The sequence below is a fragment of the Cricetulus griseus genome, chromosome X, assembly GCF_003668045.3.
Source record: "Cricetulus griseus strain 17A/GY chromosome X, alternate assembly CriGri-PICRH-1.0, whole genome shotgun sequence".
Classification (NCBI taxonomy): Eukaryota; Metazoa; Chordata; class Mammalia; order Rodentia; family Cricetidae; genus Cricetulus; species Cricetulus griseus.
The window spans coordinates 102,216,170-102,239,868 of NC_048604.1; the positions used below are offsets into that span (position 1 = coordinate 102,216,170).

The 23,699-nt window shown below is 40.4% G+C and overlaps 1 protein-coding gene across 1 annotated transcript in view; it reads right to left on the minus strand.

The window, feature by feature from the left end:
• Positions 1 to 4,366: 4,366 nt before the first annotated feature.
• Positions 4,367 to 23,699, minus strand: part of Frmpd4 (FERM and PDZ domain containing 4) — a 240,555-nt gene continuing 221,222 nt past the window's right edge. The window contains exons 11-16 of the mRNA XM_027431846.2: positions 21,111 to 21,200; positions 20,370 to 20,552; positions 18,056 to 18,194; positions 8,951 to 10,009; positions 7,256 to 8,545; positions 4,367 to 5,688 (exon numbers count right to left, since the gene is read on the minus strand). Of these exons, the coding sequence (XP_027287647.2) occupies positions 4,367 to 5,688; positions 7,256 to 8,545; positions 8,951 to 10,009; positions 18,056 to 18,194; positions 20,370 to 20,552; positions 21,111 to 21,200 (4,083 nt within the window). The remainder of the gene's footprint in view (positions 5,689 to 7,255; positions 8,546 to 8,950; positions 10,010 to 18,055; positions 18,195 to 20,369; positions 20,553 to 21,110; positions 21,201 to 23,699) is intronic.

Consider the following 23,699-nt stretch of genomic DNA (forward strand, 5'->3'; position numbering starts at 1 on the left):
ATAAACTCAGTTGAAAAGGTAGAATTCTTGTTCCTTGATATTTTAAAGCTGAGTAGCTATCACTGCAATCTGTCTTTAAGGGAGGATTAAGCACATTCCGTCTAAACTTTTTTCATCCTTTATGTACTATCAGATAGAAAAATGAATATTAAATCCATAGAGCCAAATTGAAAGCTAGTCTCATAGACATACAGATGGACAGACAGACAGACAGACAGACAGACAGACAGACACAGACATACACACACACAGACACACACACACACACAGACACACACACACACACATACACACACACACATACACACACATACACACACACACACACACACACACACACACACACACACACACACACACACACACCGAAATTGATCATGTTCATATTCAAAGCAAAGACAAAATCAGGCTAGAGATAAAATAATATTCATGTACTTTGGGACCCCGAAACAATCATCCCCTCTCCTTGTCTATCTCTCATCCCTTCATTTCTCCCTTTCTTTCATTTCCCTTTCCTTTCTATCCCTTACCCTTTCCACTCACTTCTATGAATGGAACACAGGGCCTTGCATATGACATACGTGCAGGTTTCTAAGTGTTTAGATAAGAAATTGGCTGAACATAGCTGATTTGCTCTCCTTTGATTTCCAGTTTCAAAAACAGTTACCAGGAGCCCAATAAGTGAAAGAGAACAAATCTCCCCATTTCCAAATCAAGAAAAATGTAGGCAAAAGAGATTATAGCAACATTCTGAGTGGCTCAGAAACAACATTAAAGTATATGATAACTGTCATTGGAAGTATATGTAAATGGAATATCAGTGAAAAATGGAGTTCCTAGCAAAAAGATTCAAACTCTTATATTAGTATTATAGCTGGTGGTTATTTTCAGTCTCTCTTTTCTGGTAAATATTTTGCCTATGTGATTAGATTAATTCCTGTTGAACACAAAGTTGGTGGCATCCATGCTAATTTTGATATCCAAAGAAACTGTATCCAATAGAGGCTCTTACTAATGCTGTGATTGCTGATCATGTGACAGCTCTCGCTCTCATGGCAACTATATTCCTTCTGACAAATTCACTTACATGATGTATGAAGGGATTGAAGTCCATGTGCTCACACCAACTCTGAGTTCAAAGTTAAACTCAGAATGAAAACAGCCATAGATAGAAAAATGGATTGGGGAAAGAGACAGCAACTGTGGAGGCTGCGTTTGTAGAGAAATTTTGTTTTCATTACCATTCATATCTGTAATTTTTGTTTAATGATGTGGAGGAATTGTTCATGTTTCATATGTGTAGTGGCATGGTTATGTTTACAAGTTCTTCTTCCCAGAAGATTCTCACTGAGATATTCACAGATTAAACAATGTGATATCTGGGATTTACTTCTAAATCACAAGGTTGGGAGAATGTGAGTAGAAATGGGGAAAGTAAAACTGGTCAGGAGCTAATGTGCAGTGAGTTCCCAATTGTCTCCTTGTATAATTGTATCCAACCTTTCACACATTTGCACCTTTTATAATGACTGCTAAACAAAAGTGTTTGGAGATACACTTGGGAAAACAGGCTGGACACTGAATATAAACAAACTCCAGTGCCAGGTAGCTTTACTCTGCAGTTCCGTGCTCGTCAAACTCTACCTGATACTCTACCTGTGACACTATTTTGTATATATGCACCACACTTATTTGTTTACTTATTTATTTATTTATTTATTTATTTATTTATTTAAAATTATGTACATGTACCACTGTACTATTAGCCATTATAAAACATACACAAACATAAAAAAACTAGATAAAAATAAACACAAGTATCATTCTAGTATGTTCTTCCTATACTCTAATGGACCTGGACTCTAGTTAGGAGCCCCATGCTTAATGAAGGGAAGGGGGCCTTTTGAGATTTTTGAATAGTAAAGACTGTTTAGGAGAACAGAAACTTACTGGAGTAGCCACAGGAAATATGAGATTGGCTAGAAAGACCCAGAGCTATTTCCCTGAGGCTTCTCAAAGAACCACAATGGACTAGGAAGTTGTTCTAGCTAGATTTGCAATTTGAAAAAGGACCATCATTTTCTTGTAAGCTTCTTTTCAGTTTATGCACTACACATAATGTGTTCTGCACACGGTCAGGATACAATATGCATAGAAAACAAACATCCTCCACATAGTATTGTGGGCAATATATTTAACACAACAATTATGATAAGTATAATATCTAACATTGAATACTTATTCTCCATCAGATATTGTGGTAAGAACTTTACAATACACAGTTTTACTTAAAACTTGTGAAAACCCTATGGAAATAGATCTCATTACTGAAGTCCATTTCACAATAAGGAAATTGAGACTGCAAAAAGATAGCTTTCTGAAGATGAAAGGGCTAGGGAACAGCAGGACCAAAATTTAAATCAAGATGTTTCAGACCCCAAGCCCCACATTTCATAACTACTAAACCATAAGGCCTCCAGAAAGAACTAATGATAATGTTCAAACAAAGAGATCGCAGAGATGATTAAATGAGATAATACATGTGATAATGTTTAGCACATTGTCTGACACAGAGCACACGTCCTATTATTGTTTGTATTATAGTACACAGAATATTTACTACAATTTTCCACAGTAAACACCACTAATGTCTCTCTATAGCGAAACACCAAGTATTTAGAATTGTAATGAAATAATGTTTTATTATTTAATCAAACATTATTTATAATAACACATGTCTGAACTCCTTTCATTGATTACAATCTATAAATCTGTGGTGTGGCTTTTGCTGAGTCTCTGTGGAATGAATGGCTGACCAGAGAGAAATAGCAACTGTGGACCTTGCTAGGTCTCCTGCATGGCAGGCTACAAAATGGGAAATATTGGTTCTTGCTACACTACTCTTATTCTAAGAAGCCATTTACATAAATAGAATGTGGAGAGCTTGACTACGGAGTGATCCAGGAACTACATATGTACATAGCAATTTAACTTATGATCAAAGAGTTTGCCTTCTTTTGTTTTGGCCCAAATATGTTTTTATAGAGATGACAGTTAAGAACACGTCTTCGCATTCCCTTAGATTCACTTGAAATGGTCAAATTTGCCATGTTTCTGTTCAGCTTTAATATTTCTATCAGCCAAATGAAATATTGATTACATAAATACTATTTTTTTAAAATCATGGTTTCAGTTACCAGAGTAGTCATCTCTCCTTGATTTTCTGGAACATTCTAGATTTGAAATTTTGTCTCAGTAGTAGGCTGTTCCTCCACGTTTTGTTGCTAGCCATGGCTCCAGTAGGGGAGGTGCCACAGGAAACTCTTTTTAGAGCTGAGGGCTAGGAGCTGAAGGCTGAGCTGTGCTTCACAGGTGCTGGTGTGCGGTCTGATTTACTATACTGGCTCTGCACTTTTTGTGATGATGAAGTCTTTCGTTTTGTGTATTCTATAAATATTCTCCTAGGTGTTCTCTAAAGTAAGTCATAAGCTTCATGGTTGAATTAGAAGAAAATAATGCCTTTGGTTTATGTATTTTGACATTGAGTCAAAGCAGATCTCTCTTTTTCACTGAACAATTTAATTTTAGCATTACTAATTCCATTTATTTTATGTAACTACATAACCCATACCTTTAGCTATTGCCTAGGATCCTGCCCATCATTTCCTCCGTTCTTCTATTTGGGGAACTTTAAAGTCTAGAGAAACTGTGAAGAGCATTTATGTTGACACAATGGAATCTGCCCACTCCCTGCCCATCTGTAGCCCAAATAGCATAAACCAAAATTAAACATGTGGGAATTTTTGACAGAAAGCATCCAGTAACAAAACACTATGAACAAAAAGTTAATTTATTATATATATTCTCTAATAATTCGTAATAGCTTCTTGAATTTTAAATATCCCTTTGCTAGTTCCAATGCTAAAAAATCATAATTTTAAGACACAAGAAATGTTTACAAACATTTTGTTTTCTATTTTTTCTTTTGACTTTTACTTCTAAATATGAATGATAGGGTCTCTAAGTATCCACTTGGAAGGAGAGGGAATAGGACTCATTTTTTTCTCTAACATGGTAAAATTTAAAATTTCACATCATATGCCTGGAGTTTTGACTATGTGAAAAATAGTCAAATGCCATCATTTTCTCATATATTCCTTTTACACGTAATATATGTATAATATAAACAGAATACATCTGATTAAGACATTTCAACATTTCATCAATGTAACTTCTATCTCCTATTTTATATAAAAGAACAAAATATACAGAGAGAAGAAAGGAGACATCTGTTCATTGTACACAGAAAGTAAAGAAAAGTTCATGTATGGCTTTGCAAAGGTAGATTATGATGTGACTTTCATATTTATTTGTTTAAAAGCATCTTGAGAGAACGTGTTAGTGTGCTTACAATTGCGGCCATGGTGGTTGAATGTCGCATCGATAGTCCAATACTAGGATCCCCAGTGGTCTTGCCAGTGGCTGCCTCAGCAGCTTTCAGGAGACATATATAGTTTATGACCACTTCATCAATCTTCGCTACAATTTCCTGCCGTTGTGTTTCAGAGTTCACGACTTTCACCAACCGCATGCAAGCTTCTGTTAGGCAACAGAGCACTTGAAAACTGGAACTCATAGCTAGGAGCATCTCTTCTGGGCTTTTCTCAGCCATTGCCATTTTCCTACAGGCACTTCCCAACTGTCTGGACTCAATGGATAACAGTTGCTTGTACTGAGAAAGTGTAAGGTCATATGCTTCAGGGCGCGACTCCTCCCTCTTCGCCTTGGTTGCCCTGACAAGGCAGAGCAGCTCATTGGCATCATTCTGGGCTTCAAGGAACCCATTGGGCATTCCATATGTGCTTGCCTTTAGGGCATTTATTCTTGCAATCCGGGCATCAAAAGCCAAACTGCTTAAGTCCACGTCATCTGGGCCACTGGGATCTTCTGTCCAGACCTTCAGCACTGGCCCTCTGGACGGTTCTCCTTGATTCTGCAGTCCGACAACCAGGGATGACTTGCTTGGTTCTTGCATGGCTTGGGTTATCTGTGGTTGATAGAGGCAAGAGACCTGAAGGGTAGCCTCTGCCTCCTCTTCATCCTCATCACCATCTTCATCCTGCCCTTGGTTCAGAAAACAGTAGCTGAAGGGTCCTCGGCATCTCCAGTTGCTGCCCTCCAGCTTCCTTAAGGGTAGGGTCCTATACAGCTTTGAGTCTTTATAAGACACTGGGGACCTTTTGTGAAACTTTCCCTCAGAGATAAAGTGCATTGAGCTTTGGGAAAAACTTTTGGTGAGCTTCTTCCCCAGGGGTAGTTCTGCTCGTCTTTCCGAACTGACCTCCTGTGCTTCTGTGATACCTGGATACTTCAAGCTGACTGCACCCTTGGTTCTCTCTTGGAAGGTCTCCAAACCTACGGGTCCTGAGAGGACACTGCTGCTTTGTCTGAGAGCCCTCTGGCTGGGGGGTGTCATGAGGCTCCCCCCTCTCAGATCTGCTGGCCACCAGCTCACAGCCTCTCCGAATGCCTGGTTTGCTTGGGAGAAATCATTAGGGTCTTGATTTGGGCTTGGCACCTTTGATTCCAAGTGAATATTTGATGGTAGCAGGATGGGATCAGCTTCAGGATGTTGAGACCAAGCTGAAGGCATGCCTCCTTGTCTCTCCTTCCCAGGCTCTGTCAAAGCTACACTAGGGGTAGTAGAAAAACAGAGAGAGTCGTTAAGCATCGCTTGGGTGAACATTTTCACTACTGCTCTATATGATACCTGTCATTTCCCAAGGGTCCATTTTAAAGGAGCTGCCATGTGTCAAGGCTACCCTGCTTCCCTAAGATTCCTCCATGATAACTCACAAACATTTCCTATGTGAATGGATGGCAAGAATTCCTGGAGTCTATTACTACTGGAACTACTGACCCAGTTGAATTCATCTAGAAATCTGAAACATTTATATGGAGACAATTGTATTTCATGAATTTTCTTGCTCCTCATATTTACCTATGAAGGGTTAGACAAATACTTCATAAATAAGAATCCCATTGCATATATTATTCCAACAGGATTGAGATATTTAAGTTCCATCTTAAGGGAGTCAGGTTAATCAGGACATGGTTTAGCATTTTAAGTTTTAAGTGTCTCAATTGAATTCTTGCTAATTAATTCAGCTACCTGTTTTAAAAGAACAACATGAGTTGTAAAGTTTGTTTGCTATAGGGCTTGAGGTCAAGACACTAGACAAGTTTTTCAGCTTTCAGAGAAAAGAACTGTCATGTGAAGAAGAGCAAGAGGTAATGGAGGCAAAAGCTCTTTTTAAGCCATGGAGGGTTAAATGGTATTGTTTGTAATTTACTTGCAGGTGAACATTTAGGCAGATAATGAGTTGGGTAACATTCACAGATGACTTTTCCAAGGCAGGCAAAGCTAATGGTAAGTTTGCGGGACAACAAGAAAATCTTTTTGAAGACTCTTCAAAGTATTTTTAAAAGGCAAGACTAGAAATTAACCTGTATTAGATCTCAGTAAGCTTTACTGGCCACTATGGAAAAACCACTATTGTCATAACAGGAAATAATTAAGAACATGTTCTTGGGTCACCTGATGACCAACCAAGCAGGTCAGGAAGAGGGTGAGCTGCTGGGTGGTGGATTATGATTGGCATTGAAGTGCCTGTGTTATTATTTCTACTTTATATAGATTTGATTTGAGGGGCTCATCATAACTTTTTGAACTCTTCCCAATAACACTGATGCCCATAGGAGACATAAGACTATTACTTTAGGGAAGGTGTCCCCTAAATATGAAGGAAGAATCTATGACTCTGCTGAGACACATAGAATCTTGACAAATCTCTAGTTTCCCTCATTGTCTGTGCTATAGCCTTCCTTAAACAATACAACAGCAAAACTTGAATGACCTCAGCAAGAAGGAAAGAAATGTGCTATGTGACCTTAAGCAATACTATCTTTTAGATGGGAGCCATATGGGAACCTCTGTACTCAGAATTTAGAACAAAATTTATGGCTCCATCAAATCCTAAAGTAAGAGCAAAGAAAGATTATAATGAGAAAACCCTATTTCCCACATTATTCCAGACCCAGAAACCACTATTTATTGCCAATGGGTCAATGATTGCTTCTTAACAGCCCTGTGGCCTTTTTTCTACCCTTTACTCTATATTTTTAGGTTTGTTGTAAATAAGGTCCCCGTGCTCCTGGCACATAAAATAAAACACTAAATCCATCATTGCTGTACCTGTGGTTTCCTTAATCTTGGGCAGTCGGTGGCATCCATCTCTCAAAGTGCCAAACAGGGGGTCGGCATTAATGGCTGTGTGCAGAGCAGGCACTGTCATGCGCGGACACATCCCTTCTGTCTGTGGGTGCAATTCCTTGAAGGTGGTTCCATGGTTGGGATGACCACTGACTCTGTCGTCTGGTGAAATATAACTCCCGCCTTTCCCAGAAGCATCCGGAATCAGGTGCTTCCCCATGGAGGGGCAGAGGGGCGACTCCACAGGAGTGGCACAGGTACTGCTGCTGCTGCCTGGGCCACAGCCTGTGTCCACTGAAGAGCCTTGAGAGCTCTGTAGAGAAAAATGGCCCTCACTCTGCAGGGATGACATCCGCTTGGCCAAATGGTAGTCACAAAGGCGGGCTACACTGTCTTCAGCCTCAGGAAGCTTAGTGGCATGGTCACAAGTAGGAGAGTCAGCATCTTCAGGGTTTTCTAAGTCTTTGGCTGAGGCTACACAGGCCATGTCTGTTAGGAAGCGGTCCCCTTGGTCAAGTCCTGAACCATTATCGGCCTCTCCTTCAACAGCGACATCCTCCTTCCCTTCAGCCTCCCTGTTCCCCAGACCTGGACCTCTGGGAAAGGCTCTCATGGCTGGTGCTTCCACACCACTTTTCTCTCCCACCCCACCATCAGAGGCCACATACCATCTTTGGCTGTCCTTGCGAAAGGCAGTTCTCTCCAGGTTAAAAGTGCTGAGGTGTGGACTGTCTCTTGAAGACACAGTGCCAACTTTGCCTTTGGTGTCCTCCTCCATCTCTGCCATTTTGGTTCCTTGCTGTTTTTTTCCTAGTGCAGTCCCACTCAGGGGGGCTTTCCCCTCTCCCTCAGCAAGTTTGCTTTTCCTTTTGCTGGTACAGGAATATGCCACCGACCCCATATGCAGTTTGCTAAAATAGTCAGTGACTGACTTGGTCTCCATGGTTTCTGGCTCCATTTCCATGTGGTCTGAGTGAAGGATCTGCTTGGAAGGCACAACTTTGGGTGGGAGGTCAGTTGCTGGGCGAGCAGCCAGACCATGGGACGACTTTGGAGGCAAGACCCCTGAGGGGGCTTTGGAGGTGGGGAACTCGGTCTGCTCTTCTGTCAGAGGGTGATAGCCTTCATGAGTGGCCAAGAACATGCGCGAGAGGCTTTCCGACTGCTTCTGTGCTGCGGCTAGCTCAGAACCCTCTGTCATTTCAGAAGAGTTAGTCTCATTGCCAGAGTCTGATGAAGACTCAGGACTATAAGCCCGCAAGATGGCTACACCTGCATGCCATAAAAAACAAGAAGTGGTTAATGGCTGCAACAGAGGCACACAGAGACATGCAAGAAAATGTGACTCAGTAGTATTATTACAAAGATGGAAACAAACAACAACAATGGCAAAAATCACAAAATAAAAATAAACAAGATTTTTCCCTTTTCAGTAAGGACTCTGATTTTATTGCACAGTTATTTCAGGGAGGGGGAGGGGTGCCATGATTTCTTTTTAAACTAGCAACAAAGAAAACCACCTAGCACAAATCCCCCATGATGATAGATCAACATATTTATGAAATGGGACATATATGAAATGGAAAACACCACATAACAGGACTACAAGGACAAATGGCTCAAAAGGATGAGATGACAATGGTTATCAGTGAATAAATGTAACAATGGTGAAAGAACCTGAATTGTCACTCTTCTGTTGTTCTTCTGAAAGAGCTTCTAGGGCTTCCAGTGTGGAAACCACAGAAGGGTCCAGTTCCTTCTCACACTTGCCCTCTGCGCTGGTGGGCACAGCATCAATGAGGGACACAGGGATCTCCTCATTCTGCAGGCTGCTGCCTTGTTCCTTGTCCTCATGGAAGGATGTTGCCTGGCTCTGAGTGTCCTCCTCATCAGAACTATCTCTAAAGCCAGGTGGGGGAGCAGCGATGGCCATGTTCAAAGAACGCAAGAGGAAGTCATCTTCATTGTCATCTCCTTCTGGAGGAGGCAGGGTTGTGAGGTCAATGATGTCATCGCTTGACTCTGACAAGTCAAGGATGGCTGGCTGATTCATCTCACCCACCACGAGGTCCTCCTCGCAGCTCACCTCATCTTCATCTTCTGCATCGTCAGTATTTTCTGCATAACAGATGTCATGTAAGAGGGGCTCCTCTATCCCCTCAGGGGCCTCAAAGTTCTTCACATCACCTATGTTTGCATATACAGAATTTGCCACAAACTGGATACTGTCTGTGTCCGGAGTGAGATCCAGGTTTTTCATGTCATTGGCACTGCTGATGTAGAGATTCCTCTGTTTCTCCAACATTTCTGGATTCTCATCTAAAAGTCTTTCATAGCCTACAGTTGGGGTACTCATGCCATCATCCAAGGCAAGATCTCCAAAAATAAAGGACACTTTAGCTCCTCTTGGGGATTCCTGTGCTTTCTTCAGAGTGTCTGGTCCTGAGAGGGTCATCAGGGACCGCTGAGCTAGGCTTCTGTAGTTGGTTTCACAGGGGGCATCACCTGGCTGAGTCAGCGGTTGGCTAAGTTCATCTGAACTGTATGTGTTGTCAATGTATAAATGCCGGTGCTCTTTGGGACATAAGGTGCTGTCTGTCATCTCAACTGTCTTCTGCTTAGAATCTATATATGTGATTTGGGCTTCTTGTTCCCCTTCGCCGATGAAGGTGGTCATCTGGGGCATACAGTTCCAATCAGAGCCAAGGATATTATGCTTGCCTTTATTTTCTGTTCCTAAGGAGAAAGAATCAGGTAGATAGGTTACTATGTTGTCTGGTTTCAGGAATTGTAAGGTTCTCTCTCTCTCTCTCTCTCTCTCTCTCTCTCTCTCTCTCTTCCTGTTGTATGCAGTATATACACATATGTGTATATGGATATGCTCAGCTACAAGCATGCACATAGAAGCCAAACAAATTCCTGATATCAATCTCTACCATTCTTCATCTTATATTTTTCAGTCAGGGTCTCCCACTGAACCTAGAGCTTGTTGACTAAGACTGGCTCACCAGTGAGCCACTAAGATGCACTTGTCTCTGCCTTCCATTGTTGAGTTATAGATGCACACCACCAGACATGGATTTTTCATATGATTACTAAGGATCCAAACTCAGGCTTTCATGTTTGCACAACAAGCATCTTATTCACTCAGTCATCTCCTCAGCTTTATCTGTGTTTCTTAATTTGATGGCTTGTACTATCACTGTGTCAGCATAGTCACCCAACATTCCAAATAGGACACTAGCTGATGTAGGCTCCAGGTGTTAGATTCCTTGGTTAGGAGACTTGCATTTAACCAAATTGATACTGCATAAAACAGAGTTGCTGTTTGATAACATGTTATAGCATCTTGGAGGAGAGGATAATATCTTAACTCCCTCTGACAATTGTTTCTATTAATAGGCCTCAATGATCTCCATGAGCAGAAATATGTAACATGACTTTACAACCTTTACAGGTGATATTCTAATGGAGAGTTTTCCCCATAAAATACTCCATTTACTTTGTGAAGTGAGATCTAACATTCTCTATTCATGAAAGATGATAACTGATTTCCTCTTCCTTGAGTTATGAGAAAGTTAAGGATCTTCACACTTTTCTCACATTTATTAGGAAATTAAATGCAATGCCTCTATTTTCAGCCTACTTGTACCTTAGTGGGTATAACATATTCATGTACAAATGTCAGTATTCTTACCTATTTGTATGTATATATGTATATATGTATGTATAATGCACAAGATAGATCCCTTACAGGACCTCCTTTCAGCTATTTCTAGCCATATATAACATTTGGGCTCATTTCAGCATTTGCTTCCATCATGAGAACTTGTGAAGATTTGTTTGATGTTTTTCACCAATTAAAATTGCAAAACACAAATCTCAATATCATTGTTTCATTTGCTCTTCAAGGATGCTTTAATATGGAATTTACATGTGGAGATATTTAATAAGAGCAAGAAGTAGGTAATTCTGGGACATTGCTGTGTCGATTCCAGAAGCAACATTCTGAGAAAAATTCAGGGTTCTACTAACTAGTTTTATGTCTGTTCTTTCACACTGCTCCCTGTCCCATATTTGGGGCATACTGACATCAAGTATACATGACATTTGGAAAAGAAAGTCAGGTTTTCTAGTGTAGTTTTTGTTCTTCCAAAATTTTATAATGCTGAGCAATATTTTGTAACATTTTGTTAAATATTTTTGTTTTTTATAAGCTACAAATAAAAGATTTTCTTTTTAGGACACTGAGTTATACAGTGGCCATATTTGCATTTTACTTTGCAGTTGGTATACCTTGTGTGACTTAAACACTGTTTCATTGGCAACAAAAATTATATTATGTAGATTATGACAGTCTCTTTCAACATGTGCACGCGCGCGCGCACACACACACACACACACACACACATACACATGTTAAGGATGGATTGTTGCTAAGAGACAGAGTAATTAGCAGAGCTTTATTGTAACATAATAAAGCCCTAGATTTAGACTAGAATTTGACAAAGACTTTCTAGAAAGAGTGTCAAGTAGCAAATATTTGATGTTTCTTAGGCCAATTTTAACATGAAAGTAGCTGGAGATAATAGATACATAAACACATGGGAGTGTGGGTTAAGCGGCAGTCTACAAAAACATGTCCACTTTGAGAATGTTTCTTTATTGAATGTGTGACCACATCTGGAAACTTTGTTTTGCATATTTAATTAAGGATCTTGATGGGAGATCATCTTGAGTAATCTGCCCAGTTCCTTAATGCAATGGCAATTGGCTTTAAGGCAGAAGAGAAAGAAAAGAATCTGAGCCACATAGGGAAGAAGTGAAGGCCATGGAAAGACACAGGCAAAGGCTAGAGTGGTGTGACCTGAAGAAATTCCTACAGCCATCAGTGACAGGATGTTATAGGATGCATCTTCCTTTAGATCTGTTGGAGGAAGTCAAGATATGTCTATAATTTCATTTTAGACTACAGCTTGACTTTAGAAATCTGTTCTTCAAATAGAGTTTATTTATTTTTCTTTCTACAATCCATCACATTTATAATTCTTTGTTGTCAGAACCTCAGGAAACTGATATAATATATATGGTTTAATTCCAATAAAAATTTATTCATAAGAACAGGAGTTGGCCCATTGGTCATGGCTTTCTAACTCTTGGGTTGGGACAACAAGAAAATGAAATAGGTCAGGAATCTAAGTTCAAATTATACTTATTTAGAGTCTCATATGTATGTATGTATGTATGTATGTATGTATGTATGTATGTATGTATGTGTGTGTGGTCAGTGATTTTAGAGCTGTCATCCTGTAGCTGATGGAAGCAGAAGTGGAAATTCACAGCTAAGCACTGAGCCATACTCCTGGAATCTAGTTGTAGAGAGGGAGGAGGGGTGAGCAAATGGGTCAATACCATTCTGGAGAAACCCACAGAAACAGTTGACCTGACCAAGTGGGAGCACATGGACCCCAGTGGTAAAGACGGGGAACCAGCATTGGACTGAACCAAGCCTTCTGAATGCAGGTGTCAGTCTGTGGGGCCTCTGCCAGTGGAACCAGTATTTATCCCTAGTGCACAAATGGGCTTTGGGAGCCCATTCCCCATAGAGGGCTAGTCTCTCAGCCTAGCCCCCCCCCAATAATGTGACAGACTTTGATGATACCTCATGGAAGGCCTCACCCTCCCTGGGAAGTGAATGGGGGTGGGATGGGGGGGCTTGTTGGGGGACATGGGAGGATGGGAGGGAGAAGGAACTGGGATTGATATGTAAAATAAGATTGTTTCTAAATTAAATGAAAATAAAATAAAATAACCCCCAAAGCAGTAAAAATAAAAGAATGTTTAAAGGTAAAATTTCAAAATGGAATAAAAATATAGGTTCTTATTAGAAGGCATTGACTAAAGTCGACCTCAGTTTGATAGAATTTGGGCTTCCTTCCTATGGTGTATACTGTTTACCTTCTTGTATTATTCAGGAGACATACATTGTGGCTTAGTCTTCACTGGACTAAGCATGAAGTGTAATGGTTAATCTTCATTGTCAACTTTATTGCTTTTCCAGCCACTAGGAGACATACCTACTGAAGGCATTTCCAGAAAGGTGTTATCGAAGCAGGGAAGACACAATCTGAATGTGAATGTCACTGTCCTATGGACTTGGGTACCAAGCTGAATAATAATGAGAAAGTGCTGAATACTAGCCTACTATTCATCACTCTGGTTCCCGACGGCAGATTAGATGTTTTCACCGGCTTCAGGGTCCTGCCACCACGCCTTCCCTGCCATGTTGGACAATATCCTCAAACTGCTAGCCAAAGCTTTTCCTTCACTTGCTTTTGTCAGGTATTTGCCCACAACAATGAACAAAGTAACTTATATCAGAACTTTACTCTTTTTCTTTTTCTTTTTCTTTTGTTTCTTTTTGAGACAGGGTTTTTCCATATTGCTTTGGAGGCTGTCCTGGATCTCATTCTGTAGACCAGGATGGCCTTGAACTCACAGAGATCCGCCTCTGTGAGTTCTCTGCCTCCAGAGTACTGGGATTAAAAGTGTGCGCCACCAACGCCTGGCTTAGAACTTTATTCTTTATTTATCTTACACGTCAGGAGAACTTCAGGAGTTTCCAATGTGCGGGGCAAGGTGGTACTAGCCATTGTAGGATGCTATGTGTCCTAGTTCACTCTGACAAGAAGTAACTTAGGGGAGCAATGGTTTACTTTAGTTCTATGTTACAGTCCATCACAGATGGTGGAAATCAAGGGGACAGGAACTTAAAGCATCTAGTAACATCATATTCACAGTCAAGAGCAAAGAGCAGTGGATGCACTGCTCGTGCTTAGCATACTTCTTCCACTCTTTTGTTTTGTTTAGAGACAAGGTTTCACTGTGTAGCCCTGGTAGCCCTGCAACACACATGTCTCCCTATGTAAATTAACATGACCAAGTAAATCCTTCTTAGATATACCCACAGGACAGCTTCATCTAGACAGTTTCTCATCACATCTCATTGTGGTGGCTTGAGTAGAAATGGCCCTCATAGGCTCATATATTTTAATTTTTCATCATTGAGGAGGTTTACTACTTGACAGCCATTAGGAGGTGTGGCCTTGGAGTATGTATGATTTGTTGGAGGATGTGTGTCACTGGGAGTGGGATTTTAGGTGCCAGATGCTCCAGCCAGGCCCAGTGTCTCCCTCTTTTTGCTGCCTGTATATCCAGATGTAGAACACTCAAGCTACTTCTCCAGCACTATGTCTGCTTGCATACTGCCATGCTTCCCACCATGACAATAATGGACTAAACCTTTGAACTGTAAGCCAGCCACAATTAAATGTTTTCCTTTATGGTCATGGTCATTGTCATGGTCATTGTCATGGTCATGGTGTCTCTTCACAGTTGTAGAACAGTAACTAAGACACTCTTCTAACAGGTAATTCTAGATTATGTCAAGTTGACAACTTATTTTATGTTCAAGGCCTTAAAGCACTAGGCAATCTTGGTGCAGGCTCAAATTGACAGTTAAAACTGACTATCACAATAAGTTCCAAACTATCATTCACCTTAGGCCTTCTGTTCTATCATTTTGATCTTTTGGTGGCTTGTCCATGCCACTATCTGTTAGCATGAAGAATGTGTATAGAGCATATATTTGTACCTTCACTCTTGTTGTAGAGATGAACAAGACCACTGAGAGAATAAAGTTCTATTCCTTTTCCCAGTAATAATGCCTTAAATAACTAAGTCATTTTGCTTCCCACTTTTAACTGAACATCACATCATGTGTCACTAAGAACTGGACAACACTAAGACTACTGTAACCATTTTTTAGAGTGGTCCATGTCCTTTTATCCTTGCACCTGTAGGATTTGAACAGCTCATGGGAAAAAAGGTTTTATTTTCTGGGTAAACTTTATGATTTGAAAATAAAAGGCCAGACACTAGTTTTTCAATGCGAAAGGATTGCATTAAATTGCCCAACTGTTCTTTGGAATCTCAAAGGTCATTGTTGAATGGCTGTAAATCTCCCTCAATGAAAAACATGGTTGTAAAAATGTTCACAAGGCTCTCTGTATGTACTTACCACTTCCATTTTATTCTGTCCTTTTTCTAATTTTTTTTGTTGTTGTTATGTAGCCCTGGGGATGTAACCCAGAGCCTTGTGCATTGTAGGTAATTGCTTTACCACTAAGCTACATCCTTAGCCCTTTCTCATCAGTTTTAGCCATTTACATCTCTCAGGGCCTTTCACTGCCTCTTTGTATATTCCTCTCCCCTCTGCATTTCTTTGACTTTCATTATTATTTTTGTATCATTTCCCCCAAAGAAACTATTATTAGAATTACAGAACATCATTGTAAGCATTGTATCTTGATTTTTTCTAATTCCCTCTTTCCAAGTTAAATTTTAAGTAGAATTATATGAATGAGGAAATTTTAAAGTGGCCTGGAAAGTCAAAGTTGCCTTCTGATAATCTTTCTTTCTTCTCTTTCTTTCTTTTGGTATGACTGCCCATTATCCATGACTAAAACTGCTTCTGTGTTTCCCAACTATCATAATAAACATCACACAAGTCTATAAGATATATTTCTACATACTACAATGAAGATTTATGTTTTGGGCTCAGTTTGAAAATAAACAGATGTTTCCTTTTTACTTTTAGAAATAGTGACGACTTTGTTCTCAAGAATTCTTTACACACATGTATGTAGGTATGTGTGCATGCATGTATTTGTGTGGTGTGTGTGTGTGTGTGTGTGTGTGTGTGTGTGTGTGTGTGTGTGTGTATGTGTTTGTGTGTGTGTGTGTGAGTGAGTGTGCGTGTACACACATGCGTGTGCCATGGAAAGCATGTACAGGTTTGAGGACAACTTACAAAAGTTATTCTTTCCCTCCACCATGTGGGGTATGGAGATTAAACTCAGAATTTTAGGCTTAGCAACGTATACCCCTTCTGAGATATCTCACAAGCCCTCCTAGAATTCTTCTTCTTCTTCTTCTTCTTCTTCTTCTTCTTCTTCTTCTTCTTCTTCTTCTTCTTCTTCTTCTTCTTCTTCTTCCTCCTCCTCCTCCTCCTCTCCTCCTCCTCCTCCTCCTCCTCCTCCTCCTCCTCCTTATTGTTAGTTTGAACAGAGTCTTGTTATGTATCTCTGGCTGGCCTGGAGTTTTCTATGTAGCTCAAGCTGGCCTCAGACTTGTGGTGATAGTGATTTACTTCTGAGTAAATCCTGGGTACTTGTATTACAGGTGTATCACTATGTCTAGTTGGCAGTTCTCAAGTTTCTTAAAACAGAAGTTCTATTTGTGGGACACTTGACCCTAATTTTGTCATTGTTCAGTAGTTCTGACTTGCATGGTGACATCTATTAGCCACCACTATAGAAAGAAGACAGTGAAGACTGTGAAAAAAATCATGAAATGAATTATAACTACTTGCACTCACTGGAACAGTAGATTTAACACCTATGAGCCTCCTTGCTCTCACTCTGGGAGAATTTTGTCCTATCAAGTTGCTGGAGTGAACTCTGTGATACTTTTGGTTATCAATGTCCATATTATGACTCTTAGATGGTACCAGGGTAGAAGAAATTCCTTCTACAACTTCTGTGTCTAAACCTTCTAAACTACCTCTGGTGGCTGAAACTGAGAATCCCAGCACTCTGGAGGCAGAGTCAGGAATGCCATAATTTGAGGTTAGCCTGGGTTACATAGTGAGTTCAAGGCTAGGTTGGGCTGTACACTCTATCTCACTAAATAAATGCACAAATACATAACTACATTAGTGTAAATTAATGAATTCATAAGACATCAAACTCTAGGATTTTAAAGAAAGAGAAACTCTTCAGTAGAGGACTTAGTTCTCAGAATCCTGACCAATTAAGAGTGGGGCAGTAAACATGTAGTCATAGGAACATGACAGTAGCTTAGTGGCAGAGTATCTGTCTAGTATATAAGACTAGGTGAGGACCTGGGTTCTATCCCACAAGCATCAAGGGCAAAAAGAAAGAATAGGAAAAGGACAGTCAAGATTTCACAGCAATAAAACCACTGCATTTGAAGTAAGCACCTATCATTTCCAATGTACATTCCAGGTGCAATGGACAAATCAGCAGGTTTATTTTTAATAGTTATTCAATGTCATCAATACTTAAAGAATTTGTGTCATATTTGTATAGGTACAACCCTAGCACTTCTCTTTTCTTCATATTGAAGGGGATTGAAACAAGAGCCTCTCATATGTGCTCAGCAATCACTTTTCACAATTTCAGTGTGTGTGTGTGTGTGTGTGTGTGTGTGTGTGTGTGTGTGTGTGTGTGTGTGTGTGGTGTGTGATATGTATATGTGCACATATGTGTCTGCATGTACAGGCATGCACATGCTATGGTATGTCTGTGGAGGTCAGAGAACAACTGTAGGTGTTGGTTCCCATCTTCTGCTGTGTTTAAGGCAGGGTTTTTTCCTTGTTTGCTTCTGAGCTGTGTACTCCAGGCTAGCTGGTCTACAAGCTCTCAGGGATTCTTCTGCCTCTGCCTCTGCCTCTTATTTTGTTGTAGGTGCCCTGGGGATACGGATACATTATGTGTTTAACTTTACGTGAGTTCTGAGCATTGGAACTCAGGACCTCATGCTTGTGTGGAATGCACTTCTCATCTCACTAGACCCTGGAATCAGCATCCTTAACTATAATATTTTACTACTGAATTGTCTTACTGATTACTATTGTTGGGTGAGTTCTCAAAAGGTAGGTACAAGGGTCAGCATTTCATGAATTTAGAAAGAAAATACCTGTGTCCTGTGTGCCTGCATTTTTCTTGTTGGCCATGTTAAATATTGACCTCCTGGAGTCCACAAGCAGCCGGTAGTATCCAGCCGTAAGACAGGCCAGGTTCATGGCATCTGATGACTCCATAAGGAGTGTGATGGGCTACACAACAAAGAAATGCACAAGAAAGAAGTTTTCATTAAAGTCCTCCTGCCTAAAGTATTTATAAATGCTTATAAACTGTAAGCCAAGGTACTGAGCAAACATTCCAGTGGAGAAACCTAAATGAGTGGAGAAACTCAGAGACAATACAAGGTGCCCTACTGAGAAGACATTCAGCAGACATGATTATCGAAGCCTGCTGCCTTCACAGAGGAGTTGCCACTAACTGCCAGAAGATCTCTGAGAGAAGCAGAGGACCCAGCCTGAGCCACATTGCTCAATAGGGAGGAATAAGAGGAGTGGATTAAGGGTGTTAGAAACAATGGGAAAGGATTTCTGCAGAGCAAATGAGAATATACCCATTCTCTGTGGCAGGAAAGTGACGATAACAGAGACAACACAGAGTTCACATGTGCTCACCGTGCTTATGAGACTTCATGGACTGAATTTAAAATTCCCTTCTAGTTCCTTCTGGAAAGAAATGAGTACCTAGTCCCATGAAGCATTGGTTTTCTTTTACAATAACTAAATGTCTAAAGAGTAGTAGTTAAGGCTAAGTTACTTTGGTTACTAAGAATCAAACCCATGATGTGAAAACCCCAGGAATATTAAAATTGAGATTCATGGGGCTGAAGAGATTGCTCTGTTTGAGAGCTTGTACTGCTGCTCTTCTGGGGCACCTGAATTTGGTTTCCTACATTTCCACTGGGTGGCTCACAACTGTCTGTAAGTCCAGATCCAAGAGCACCAATACCTCTTCTGGCCTACAAAAGCATCTCTCTCTCTCTCTCTCTCTCTCTCTCTCTCTCTCTCTCTCTCTCTCTCTGTGTGTGTGTGTGTGTGTGTGTGTGTACAAACACATATTTTAAAATCTCTTTTAAAAAGTGAGATTTGTGGTGAAAATGAGTGTTCAAGAGAAATAAATGTCAGTCAGAGTTCTAACTATAACTGGGTGGAAAGTGTCAAAGAGAGCTGAGAAAAGGATGCTTTTAAAAGAAGTTGTAAATTTACACAAATGTAAACTAGAGCTGAGAGCCGGGAAGAGACACTGCTAAAACTGGAAACAGTGAACTCATGGGAGGCCATATATCTTGGGTTTGGAAGATATGCTGATAAGACTATCATTCTCATTGGCTTGCAAGGATGTGCTCTTGTTGGAAGAAAGAGAAAAGAATGCACAAATGTGGGAATATATTAAAAGTAGACAACAAACAGGCCAAGACGTCAAAGTGACAGGTCTCTACTTCTCCATGCACTTGGTTATTGGAACAACACTTCCCATGTAAAATCCATGAACCACTCTTTCCACCTGAGCTGAAGTCTCTGCTTAGTCTCTAAGCCACCCTGTCATCAGTCTGTCAAGACAGGAGCTTATCACTCATTTCCATTTGAGACAGACTATTCCTATTATTAGTGACAATATCCAGTTCCCATCCATTGTCCTTTTCCTAAAATGTGGCTATTTCTCTCAGCATCTTGGGCCATCAACTAGGTACTCCAAGAATCTTGCCACACTTGTGTTTGGCTAGGAAGTCAATTAGAGTCATTCTGGAAGTCAATCTGGAATTAGGGCCCTGACATCGCATGTGCATAGGTAACACATGTGAACCTCCAAGCTTTATCATGGTAGTCTCTTCCTGCTGTACATCATGCTAGTAAATTCTGATTTGCTCTAAAGAAACTCATTATAATCACTCTAGTGTCTCTTAATCCATTCCTCCAACTCTGCCATGGCAGAAGTGACACTAGGGCTGTGTATCCCAACTTAACCAAAGAGAATGAGAATTCTAACAAAGCTAGGGGAACTTTCACCAACTCTCCATGTGAGTAATCCAGTCTAGAAAGTCAGATGGGAACACATTTTCCCCTGATGTTACATGATTCAGTAGTCTACAATCAAAAAGGCCTGAGAGATGATAACTTGCTTTTTTGTGCATAGATGGAGAAATAGTGGCCCAAGAAATATAACAACCCATCCCCAAATCACACAGCAAAATAATGAGGACTAGAGTCCTTGGACTGGAGTCGTATGGATTTGTTATTTATTTATTTTCACAATATGGTATCTTTGAGGCTCTGCACACATCAACTCTTTCCCATATGGTGAGTATCATCAATGTTGTCAGAAATGAGCTGTTCAAGCCAGGGTCATTGGGCAACATTTGGAAGACTCACCTTCACATCCAGCACGTGCAACTCTACCCTCACCAAATTCTCCTCTTCAGTAAACATTTCAATCCTGTTGACGTGGCTGAAGTCAGCTAAAAGAGCCACCAGATTGGTTTTGGTGTTTATGACATGGCTTATGCCATACCGGGGACCAACCAGAAGAGTCACTTCTGAGCGCTTCTCAGCCTGCTGAGGAAAGAGAATGACACAATATTTCAAAGCCCAGACTTCTGAAGCACTATGTAAATCTCAATCTGAGAGCCCATTTTCATAAGATCATATTGCTTTCTTTAGAAAGTTTTTCTGGGTCACACTGTACTAAATTGTCCAATTAGAAGGACTCATATATGAGTTTATGGAGGTGCTGATAAATTATGAATAACATAGAAAGTAAACACTATCATGATACAATATATTTATAAACAGCAGAAGCTTTTAGAAGTGAGACTTGCGGATTTTTCCCCTTCTGGCTCAGTGATCGAGAAGCCACCATTGTTAAGAGTCCTTTGAAGAAAGGAATTGTTTCTTTGCATTTCTTTTACAGGGACTGCTACAGCAACAATATTTGGTTTGAACATTTTTCATGCTATCTTCAGACTGTGGCAGAGTCAGGTAGGATTGAAGACCAGGAAAGATTCCAAGCCTCTTTGTTTTTTGTCATCAGGGACAACTTCTTGAAGACAAACTGTGCCGTGACATTTGGCAGGCCTCTGTGGCTCCAGAGAGAAAGAAAGAAAATGAAATTACCACTAAAGTTGCCTTGAATACACGGCCCCCATATAGTCGCAGGTCACTGAGGAACTTGAGATAGTGGACCTTGGCTTGCAACGCAGACAGCTGAGGAGAGAAAAGAAAGCTCAAATGTGGACTACTGTGGGTGGGGCCCTTTCTGCTATGGAAATAAAGGTACAAGAGAAGGATTTTTTGTTTGAGACATAGTTTCATGTATCCTAGTCTACCCTCAAACTTGCTATTTAGCCAAGGACGAACTTAAAATTTCTGATCCTCTTGCCTTCAATTCTAGAATGTTGGAATTACTGGTGTGTGTCATCATGCCAAGTTCATGCAGTGCTGGGTTGGAATCCAGGGCTCTGGCTTCTCTACCAACTGGGTTTCACCTCCAGCCCCAAAGGAAGCTTTTATTGCTGGGGCATGGGGTGTGAGAAGGACTCTTCAGTGGGACGGGTAATAAATTGTTATATCCTGGGTTTTCTGGTGACAGACTGCAATTTGACATCAAGATTCAAACTTTATTGCTTTTGGAGGTGTGTGTGTGTGTGTGTGTGTGTGTGTGTGTGTGTGTGTGTGTGTGTGTGTGTGTGTGTGTTTGTGTGTGTTTGTTGGGGTAGGTACAGGAGTACAGACACATAATTATTCAACAAGTGAGAACAAAGTGAAACATTGCTCCCTGAAATGTCTGCCCACTGGGGTGTTACAATAGGTGAGGGACACTTTCTAACTGTGATTAAGGGCAAAGGAATGTGGCATGTGGTGTGTAAATTCTCCAACGACACAGGAGACTCACCTGTGCATAGAATTTGTAAGGGTATTTCAAATCTCAAGTTTCTTCCACTCTTTTCAAGTTTCCAGGGAGAATGAACTTTCTGAACTTCAACCACTGGGAAACTGTCTGAACCGGCTGTGTAAATCCTTGTTTTGTTAATTCAACTCTGAGAATCTGTTGAGAATTTTCTGAGTTGAATTACAAATATCCAGATAGACCAGATCTTTATAAGGACTTCAAAATTGTAGGCTTTTATATCTTTTAAAAAAGAAGAATTTCACTAGAAATGTGCCCTTGTTTCATATCAAATGGACAAGGAATGTTTATAAGGGTGAAAATTTCAACAAGGTGTAGATGGTCATCATTAAGTGGCAAAGACTGTGAAATTGTTTCAACCATGCATGTCTTTCCAACTCTTGCTAACTATAATGAGAGGTATTACCCTTTGTGTAGTTGGGATTTTACACTATTCATTTACTCTAGGCCTTGTTAAAAACCCAAAACAATATAAGCAAACCACTCACTCATGGCTGGAAATACTAGTTTTTATAGGAAACACACACACACACACACACACACACACACAATTGGTACACGATAAATGATAGAACAAACTAATATTGGTGGTTGCCAAATAATTATTACAAGACCAGTAGACCAGGCTTGGGAAATAAAGCAAATCAAATTAGTTAACAGAAATCAATTTGGGGCAAATAAGAACAAAAACTATAGAGTCAAATTGTGTAGGTGTGTGTGTGTGTGTGTGTGTGTGTGTGTGTGTGTGTGTGTCCATGTATGTGAGGTTGTGCATGTATATTAGCACATGTGTGCATGGAGGACAGAGGACAACCTCAGGAGTGATCTTTCAGAAGCCAGCCACCTTGTTTTATTGGAAATGGTATCTCATAGGCCTGAAGTTCACTAAGTAGGCTAGGCTGACCAGTGCGTTCCAGTGAGCCCCGGTGAGCCTATGTCCATGTTCCCAGCTCTGGGATTATTAGTGTTAGTCACCACATGCAGCATCATTACATGGGTTCTGGCACTGAATTCACGTCCTTCTGCATGTATAGAAAGCACTTTACCAACCGAGAAATCTCGTAGCCCCGGGAATCATAAAACACTTGACCTGTGGCATCTTGCTATTTTTCTGAAGCTGGGTACTCACAGTGAGGTGAGAGGAAACATTTTCCTTTGAAACTGGAAAGGGAATGTGGCTGAGAGTGCACTGAACTTGATTATATGTTAAAAAAAAAGTTTATGGGTTGAGGCCTTATAAAAATGACAGAAAATAGAATACTAAGACCATAGAACTACCCACATGGATTGTGAATTGTATTGGGGTCAGTCAAGTTTCAATAGCCCATATCAGGTGCAATGTGTACTCAGGCTGTTTCCGACTTTATAGGCTCAGAGATTTAAGACTTCTTGTCTTTCTACTTACTGGAATCTTCTCTCTGTTATTACTTCTAAACCTCACCTTTCTTTTCCTGCCAAACAGTATACTTTTAAATGGTCTTTGTGTGTCTCCTATTCGATGAAAACAGAAATAAAAACAAGGATTTTTTAACTTCGATTTCTCTTCCTATTCTAGGATTTAATCTAATGCTTGTCACTGGAAATGGTGATGGTAGTGATTTTGGTCATTAGGGCATATTTGGCAATATCTGGACGTATTTTTTCGTGTAATAATTTAGGGAGTGGTTACACTGGCATCTGGTCAGAATAGATCAAGGATGCTGCTTCGTATTTTACAACACCCAGCATAGCACCCTTGTGTCTTGGCAAGGAATAATCAAATGTCCACAGCTCGCTGGGAGAGAATCCTTAATGTA